Source organism: Myotis davidii, unplaced genomic scaffold (assembly GCF_000327345.1).
Source record: "Myotis davidii unplaced genomic scaffold, ASM32734v1 scaffold509, whole genome shotgun sequence".
Taxonomy (NCBI): Eukaryota; Metazoa; Chordata; class Mammalia; order Chiroptera; family Vespertilionidae; genus Myotis; species Myotis davidii.
This window is the reverse complement of record NW_006382996.1, coordinates 120033-129266: the sequence shown is the minus strand read 5'-3', so window position 1 is coordinate 129266 and position 9234 is coordinate 120033. Positions and strand designations below refer to the sequence as shown.

The following is a 9234-nucleotide window of genomic DNA, read 5'->3' as shown; positions in this document are numbered from 1 at the left end:
ATTGGAAATAGTGCTGTGAATTCAGAGATCCTGAAATATTTAAAACTATTTCAGTAGCAATCATTTTCAAGAGAAACTTCACATAAGCTCAGCTTTCCTGTGGTACATTTCAGTGGTGTTGAGGAAATTACCTCATCAAAACCTGATTATCAAGTTACAGAAGGAAATGAATGTGATTGAGTTTGCTTTGTATTGATAAACTGTCAAATTCTGTCATATTTTGATATTGCTCCTCAGGTCCAACTTCTTTGACTTTTAGCGAAGACCGGCAATAGTACGAAGTCAGTGATGCGAAACCATTCAGCAATCACAATGTTCATCATTCTGGGTTTGACGAATGACCCACAACTAGAGATTTTAGTTTTCATCTTTCTGTTTATAACATATACGTTAAGTGTCATTGGGAATCTGACCATAATTTCTCTCATCTTGGTGGATTCTCATTTAAAAAGAGCTATGTATTCTTTCCTTCAAAATTTCTCTTTCTTAGAAATCTCATTCACAACTGCCTGTGTCCCCACATACTTGTATAGCATATCCAGTGGGGACAAAACCATCACCATCAAAGCCTGCTTCAGCCAAATATTTTTCATTGTCCTCTTTGGAGCTACAGAATTTTTTCTCTTGGCTTTGATGTCCTATGACCGCTATGTGGCCATCTGCAAACCCCTGCATTATGCGACCATCATGAACAGCAGAGTCTGCAGAAACCTCATTCTGTGTTGTTGGGTGTCTGGCTTATTGATTATCCTCCCGCCCCTTGGACTGAGCCTCCGTCTGGAATTCTGTGATTTTGTTATTGATCATTTTTGCTGTGATGCTTCTCCAATACTGAAGAATTCATGTTCAGATACGTGGTTCATAGAGCAGCTTGTGATATTCTGTGCCGTGTTGACCTTCATAATGACCCTTATGTGCGTAATTCTGTCCTACATACACATCATTAGGATGATTCTAAGATTGCCCTCTGCCCAGCAGAAGAAAAAAGCCTTTTCTACCTGTTCTTCCCACATGATTGTGGTTTCCATCACCTATGGCAGCTGCATTTTTATGTATATCAAACCTTCAGCTAAGGATGAAGTGGCCATTAATAAGGCAGTTTCTCTGCTTACATCTGTTGCTCCTTTGTTGAACCCTTTCATTTATACCCTGAGAAATAAACAAGTAAAGCAGTCTTTCCATGACACTCTCAAAAGACTTGCATTTCTTTTAAAGAAATAGTAAATTCTCATAGTGAGAATTTAATTTAAAACAAAAATAAGTTATCAACATATGGATGGAAATTGAGCCATGGGAGCTGTGCAGTCTCATAAGGTTAAGGAGCAATAAAGAGAGTTAAGAAGAAAATATAGGGAAAAAATTGTGAGGCACCCAGCATCAGGCAAATGGATATTTCTTTACTCTCTGAAACTACTGTGTTTTCCTAATTTACATTTCAATCAACTCTCTTTAGTCTTCTTATATATGCATTAGTTATTAGTCTTATGGGTTGAATCTAATCTGTTCATGTTATTACTTTCCCCTCCTTTCAACATAGCCTCTTTTAAAGTGCTTTCTCTTTACAGGAATGTAAAACATTGCTTTTTAGGGAATATTAAGCTGCATTTATCTTTAACTCTGCCTTATTTATGCTGCCTTACAATAAATATGTGGATTTGCACAAATTATAATGTACTAATATTTCTTGCCTCTTTAAATCTAAACTTATTAAAACACATGCAAAACTTGTTAACATAAAAATATAACCAAATAGTCTTTAATGATAATTGATAGACTTCCTTTCTTGAGTAATTGTTCCAAATACAACTTGACTTGCAAAGTCAAGTCAAACACAAAAACCATTGGCTTAAAGACACCAGATTGTGGTAAAAGAATGAGGAATAGAGGAGCTGAGATTTTGAAGTGTAGAACTATGGAAAGACGAACTTACTGTAAATATCTGCTTTGTGCTTGAGGGCTTTTTCAGATTCATGACTGTAGTGGACTAAAGATAATGGCAAATTCTTTGTTAATTTTCCCATTCAGAAGATGCATTTTCTTTCATCTCCCCTTTAATCTTGACTGGCTCTATGACTTGGTTTTAGGATGTGGTAGAAGTGAAGTTGTGTTACCTCAGAGATTAAGTAATTGGAGTTTTATAGCTTCCATTTTCTTTTTTTGGAATATATGATCTGAAGGAATCCAGGAGTCGTGTGGGAAGTTCAAATACCCTGACATTGCCTGCAATGCCAAGTTAGCTTGCTGAGAAGCTGGTAGAGAGAGCTACTTGGTCAGCCCCCGTCTTCCATAGCCACCTCAGCTGTGGTGAGCTGTGACTAAAAAAACCATCTTGAACATCAGCTCAGTTGAGCCTTGACATGATTTCAAATCCAGTCACCACTGTTGCAACTAAATGAAAGACTCACGTGAGAACCATTCAGCTACCCTGTCAGCTCCTGGAACTATGAGTGATAGAAAATTGTTTTATTGACTAAAATTTGGGGTGATATATTACACAGCAATAGATATTCAACACTAAGATACAGGGAAAGTGCTTTGCCTGGGAAGTGGGCTACCAGGGAACCAGCAGAACACTTGGTGGTCTCAAAAGGCTGCCGAAACCATACTGCACATTTGAGAGGTCTGTATGAAAAATCTTCAAACTGTAGAATTTGAGTTTTTTTCTTTTTGTATGTATGGCATATTTCAAAGAGTGTTAACTGAAAACTTTAGAAAACTTTAAAACTCAGATATAAAAATAATGGATCAAAACTAATTTCAGCCCAATGAAAATATTTGCATTTTCAAAGAATATCATGAGAATTATAGAAGTCTGGAGGAAATATATGTAATGGAGGGATTCTCAATTGACTAAGACAGATAGTTTTCAGTCAACTGTTAAGTGTTTGAAATTTTTTATATTATTGCTAATTCTCAAAACAACATTTGGAGGTTCTATTATATATATAGTAGAGGCCTGGTGCACGAAATTTGTGCACGTGTGTGTGTGTGTGTGTGTGTGTGGTGTGTGTGTGTGTGTGTGTCCCTCAGCCCAGCCTGCACCCTCTACAATCTCGGACCCCTTGAGGGATGTCCGACTGCCCATTTAGGATCGGGGGTAAATGGGCAGTTGGACATCCCTCTCACAATCCAGGACTGCTGGCTCCCAAATGCTCGCCTGCCTGCCTGCCTGATTGCCCCTAACTGCTTCTGCCTGCCAGCCTGATCACCCCCTAACCACTTCCCTGCAAACCTGATTGATGACTAAGCGCTCCCCTGCCGGCCTGATTGCTCCCAACTGCCCTCCCTGCTGGCCTGGTCGCCCCTAACTGCTCTCCTCTGCTGGCCTAGTTACCCCACTGCCCTCCCCTGCAGGCCTAGTCCCAACCAACTGCCCTCCCATGCTGGCCATCTTGTGGTGGCCATCTTGTGTCCACATGGGGCAGCCATGACCACATGGGGGTGGCCATCTTGTATGTTGGAGTGATGGTCAATTTGCATATTACTGCTTTATTATATAGGATACTAGAGGCCCAGTGCATGAAATTTGTGCATGGGGGTGTCCCTCAGCCCAGCCTGCACACTCTCCAATTTTGGACCCCTCAGGGGATGTCCCTGAGGGATTGGGCCCAACCAGAAGTTGGACACATCACTCTCACAATCCGGGACTGCTGGCTCCTAACCACTCGGCCTGCCTGACTGCCTGATTGCCCCTAACCACTCTGCCTGCCAGCCTGATTGCCCCTTAACCGCTCCCCTGCCTGCCTGATTGACGCATAACTGCTCCCCTGCTGGCATGATCATCCCAAACTGCCCTCTCCTGCTGGCCCGATTGCCCCCAAGTGCCTTCCCCTGTGGGGCCAAGGGTACTGGGGGACTGAGGCTGGATGGGGCTGGATGCTGCGGGGACTGGGTGAGGCGGGGCTGAGGGTACTGGGGGACTCTGGCTGGATGAGGTGAGGCTGAGGCGACTAGGGGACTGAGGCTGGATGGGGCTGGATGCTGCGGGGCTGGATGAGGTGGGGCTGAGGGGACTGGGGGACTCTGGCTGGATGAGGCGCATGGTGCCTGCTGCCCCCTGGCGGGGCTGAGAGGATTGGGCACCACCATCTTGTGGCTGTGGGCACTGCCATCTTCTGAGGGCATGATGGTGAATTAGCATATTCCCTCTTTGTTGGATAGGATTAGAGGCCTGGTACACAAAAATTCAAGCACTGGGGGGGTGGGGGGAAGGCTCCCTTAGCCCAGCCTGACCCCTTTCACAGTCTGGGAGCCCTCAGGGGATGTCCTACCCTGAGGAGTTTTATAGCGTCCATACTCGGCAAGCTGCAGTTTGGCCTCCCTCTGCGGAGGCGACAGGGCTGATCAAGGGAAGGTGCGGCTCCCATCATCCTGCTGCTGCTGGCACTTCTAGCTGCCCTTTGCCCTCATAGCCGCTGCAACTTTGTCCGGAAGGACGTCTGGAAGACGTCTGGTCTGTCCAGTCTAATTAGCATTTACCCTTTTATTAGTATAGCTATACACTGAGTGGCCAGATTATTATGACCACACCATCAGTACAATGAAGTGAATTAGTAATGCAAATAATAATAATAATAATAATAAAACCTTGAGAGTATTTGCTTAGAAAGTTTTCAATATTCAGTATTTTTGGAAGTGTCAATGAAGTACTGAAGGTGGTGGTCATAATAATCTGGCTGGTCATAATAATCTGGCCACTCAGTGTATACTTCCATACTATTTTCCATCATGGCTGCACCAATTTACATTTCCACCAACTGTTTACCAGAGTTCCCACATCTTCACCATCTTGATTCTAACTCTCCTGGTATCATTTTCATCTGTTTTATTTTTATTTCATTTATTATGCTTTTTACCTAGTATTTTTTACCTAGTTATTTTTATAATGTTTTGTTAATCATTTTTTTCAGTATTATTCTTATATCTTTGAGGAAATTATATTTATTTTATATTCTTGCTGTTTTTTCTGTAAGTCTTCCTTTGGAAGACTGGTGGTCTGGTGTGTTACCTCTATCCCCCCACCCCCATATATATTTTCCAGATGGGTGGTTATTTAGGATTCTGAACTCATGACCTCTGCATATCTTAAGCTATACTCTCCAGTACTGTGTATGGACAGAAGCTTAAGCCCTATTTTGTGATGTTCTGAATGAATTTAAAGAAATAAAAAAGATGATCCTCAGCACAGAGAGCTCAAGTCAATATAGAACTGCTCTTATCTTACTTGCCTTCTTAAAAAATTCTCTCTTTATCTTTTGAATTTCATTTTATTGTAAGAAGCAGCATTGGGACAAGACTAACTGTTTAGATTTATAGCCCATAAGTCCACAGCCTCTGAGGGCTTAGGGAGAGAGAATAGAAAAATGATGCCCCAAGAGTAGCAGAGCAGCCACTGTTTTTATCTCCTTACTCTAGCACTGCTTGGATATTGTCCTCAGAATACTAGGCAGGTAAAACTGTTTCTTTTGATCCTTGTCCACAGTTATAATAGGGTGAATAAAACCCACCAACTTATACATTTAGGCCTTGAACCTTCCAACAGCTCAGCTGCAGAATCAGTAATTATATTCCTTTAATTATCTATACCTCACATTATGGTCCAAGCGTGTATTAACATAAGCCAGCTTCAATGATTAGTTTCATAAAAGCATGCCATATTTTTCTTGGGCAAGCTCATTTAGAAGGAGATACGTTCCTTCTCAAATTAATTTCTAAATTCTTATATTGTAAAGGCTGGGTAAAGCCCTGGTTAGTGTTCTTAAAATTTGGCTTACACCAAATAATTTTCTTTCTTACCTCAGCATTCTCAGAGATATCCAGGGCACATGCTGTTGATGGCAGCCCACTCAACATTATTACTACATACAAAGCATGATAATGCACCAGATGATATTCCACTTGTACCCCAAACAGTAATCAGCATTCCACAGTGCATTAGGATATTATTAAACTATGTGCAAGTACTCAGATTTCCAAAATATTCCTGGTTCCATTGAAATTGAGCCCCTTCCACCACTTATTCAAATGTAAATTGCTACACTGATCCATGTGTGGAGTTCTTGGTAGGATAGTCTATTCCTAGTTGGTGGTTAAGACACATAATTTGGAACATTCTAGATATAAAACTGCATTGATATCATATTTTTTTCACTTTATGAAACACTTATTTTAAAAACAAAAGCAAAAATTTGGGGAAAAGTCAAAAGAATGGAGCCACATCACAGATTTTGTGCTTTCTAATATCCAACAAAAGGAGGCAAGAAGATAAAAATAAAATCGCAATTAACAAAAAAATCACTAGAAACTACCAAAAAGAGAGAATGGGAGATATCACCTATTAACTTAAAAAGATATCATCTAAGAAAAGCAACAATACATCCTTTTAGGGTCTGTGAAAGTCTTCTAACCTTGCCTCTAGAAACCTCTTTTAAACATAACTTCTAGAAAAATAAATGTGAGTTGACAAAACAAAAATCTTGATTATTTTTGCCTCATTTGGAGAAAAATGGAGTGAATGTACATCCTTTAAGAAACTCTTCCTTTATGGAAAGGTGGAAGTTGTAATGGCTGCAGTTGGAAAATAAGAGAAAAAGGGGAGGAGAGTCATTGTTGACACTTAGAAGCATAGTCTCCAAGGCTCTACGATGAAGAGCAATATCAATGCTAGATTTCCTTCAAGACATTGCTGATAATATAACTTCCTTTCTTAAAACGTCTCTTGATTCACCAAAGTTCAAGTAACTCTATAGTTAGTAATTGAATACCTTCATGATTTGGCCTCTCTTTCACTCAAAATCATATCTTCCAATTCTCCTAAATAAGTAATATGCTTTTCTTCTTATATGTCAAGTCATTTCTGGAAAACAGTTAATTTCTCCAATTGTTTTCTATAAATTCTCATTCATCCTTCTCTAATAACACTTACCATGCTATTTTATTTTAAAAATAAACCAATTACATAAATTGACAGTTCAAAAACCTTTCTATCTCACTATACTATAGATTCCTTGAAATTAGAGAAATGCCTTTCATCTTTTTACCTTCAAAGGCCAGTTCAGCACTTAAAATATGGTCCACTCAATACATTAAAATATATCCTTTTTTTAAAGTTTCACAATCTTTCTGATGGTGTTCTTGAATGCCTTCTTCACTTGCTGATTTCTTAGAGTGTAAATGAAGGGGTTTAACAAGGGAGTAACTGAAGTGATCAGCACAGCTATTCCTTTGTTGAAAGCACCTACTTCTTTTGCAGAGGGATTAATGTACATAAACATGCAGCTGCCATAAGAGAGGGAGATGACAATCAAGTGAGAGGAACAAGTGGAAAAAGCCTTTGTCCTCTGTTGGGCAGAAGGGATCCTCAGAATGGTCCTAATAATATATGTATAAGAAAGTGTCACCAGTACGAGCGTAACCACCAGAGTCACAGCAGCCACGAAGATAACCACCAGTTCTAAGAGACTTGTATCTGAGCAGGCAAGCTCCAGGAGGGGCCCGTAGTCACAGTAATAGTGATTCAGCACATTGGAGGCACAGAAATCCACCTGGCTCATCAGGAAGATTGGGGGTAAGATAGCTAGGAGTCCCCCCAGCCAGGAGCAAAACACGAGTAGTATGCAGACTCTGCTGCTCATAAGGGTCAGGTAATGCAGGGGTTTGCATATGGCCACATAGCGATCATAGGACATAGAGGCCAGGAGGTAAAACTCTGTTGCCCCAAGAAATATTGCAAAAAAGTATTGAATTAAGCATCCAGCAAAGCTGATTTCTTTATTTCCTGTTGTCATGCTGATCAGAAATCTGGGAGTAAAAATGGATGTGAAGGAAATTTCTAAGACAGAGAAATTCCGGAGGAAGAAATACATGGGGGTCTGGAGGTGTGGGTCTACCAGTGTGAGTATGATGATGGTCAGATTTCCTAGAACACTTAGCATGTATGTGAGGAGCATAAAGGCGAATATCATGACCTGGATCTCAGGTTGATTTGTGAGGCCGAACAGAATAAACTCAGTAAACATGGTCCTGTTTTTCATTGTTGACCTTCAGTAGATCTAAAGAAAAAAGATGAGAATGATGAAAACTGAATTTTCTCAGGGTGGGAGAGATAAAGCTGACTGTAACTAATAGAATCAGGTCATATATTAATTACTCTCCATCCAATTGGCTCAGGCCAGTGTCCCATTGAACTGGACTAGACTCCATGGAAGCCCCAGGTCTTCTACAGAAGTGACCTTTTTCTAAGTCTTATAGTTTTTTAAGTCCATCTATTGCTGCACTCTTAACAGAATATATTTTAGAAAAATTATTTATTTTTTTCAGAATAATATGTTTTGGAACCTATCCTTTCCCCCTAAAATCTTCAGGAAATCTCCACATTTAAATCACTTTTCTCTGACTCTTTTTTAAAAAAAATATATTTTATTGATTTTTTACAGAGAGGAAGGGAGAAGGATAGAGAGTTAGAAACATTGATGAGAGAGAAACATCAATCAGCTGCCTCCTGCACACTCCCCACTGGGGATGTGCCCGCAACCAAGGTACATGCCCTTGACCGGAATCAAACCTGGGACCCTTGAGTTCATAGGCCGACGCTCTATCCACTGAACCAAACCGGTTAGGGCAACTTTTCTCTGACTCTTATTAGTCTCTCCTACTTCTGTGCTCTTGGTAGAAATATCCCTATCTGATTCTGTTTTCTGTGCTTTCTTTTTCCTTCCCTGTGTGTTTTCCCCTTTGTTGTATTTTTTCTTCTTTCTGTACTATTTGATGTTTCACAGGATATCTGTCATCAATCCTCATCTCCATTACTGTCCACATCTCAGATTTCCTTGTTTTGTGCACCAATGGGAATTTCCCCACCCAGATTATGCTGAAGATCTTGATATGTAATTGATTTTCTCTATACCTCCACTTCTTTTGTGTGATGAATTTATAATAGGCCTTTAGAACTTCTAAGATATTGGTCCAACACTGTTATTTTATGCCATGAGCATTTTTGTCTACATGAACAAGGCTCAGGCATCAATAAATAATAATAATTAGCATTCTTATATGTTTCTCTGTCACATTCAGAGTCTCCTAGTAATTTATTTTGGATATGTCTCTGCAAAAAGACATCTTGAGAGACCCACAGGCAGCATCTCAGAGTGGATTTTGTCCCAGTCTTAAAGGATCCTTGGTGGCAAACCAAGGACCACAATTTAGTATGCCTTAAACTTTCCTATCCCCTATTCT

At 40.2% G+C, this 9234-nt stretch overlaps 2 protein-coding genes across 2 annotated transcripts; one reads left to right on the top strand and one right to left on the bottom strand.

The window, feature by feature from the left end:
* The first annotated feature begins 288 nt into the window (after positions 1-288).
* LOC102751777 (olfactory receptor 6C2-like) lies at positions 289-1221 on the top strand. Its single transcript, XM_006777817.2, has one exon. It carries the CDS (start codon positions 289-291, stop codon positions 1219-1221), a length of 933 nt encoding a protein of 310 aa, XP_006777880.1.
* A 5825-nt stretch (positions 1222-7046) lies between these two features.
* Positions 7047-8051, bottom strand: LOC102751485 (olfactory receptor 6C4). Its single transcript, XM_006777816.1, has one exon. It carries the CDS (start codon positions 8031-8033, stop codon positions 7104-7106), a length of 930 nt encoding a protein of 309 aa, XP_006777879.1. The 5' UTR covers positions 8034-8051; the 3' UTR covers positions 7047-7103.
* Between the last annotated feature and the right edge of the window lie 1183 nt (positions 8052-9234).

Excerpts from the sequence above, each read along its gene's own strand:
- LOC102751485 (XM_006777816.1), bottom strand. The coding sequence starts at position 8,033 with ATGAAAAACAGGACCATGTTTACTGAGTTTATTCTGTTCGGCCTCACA.
- LOC102751777 (XM_006777817.2), top strand. The coding sequence starts at position 289 with ATGCGAAACCATTCAGCAATCACAATGTTCATCATTCTGGGTTTGACG.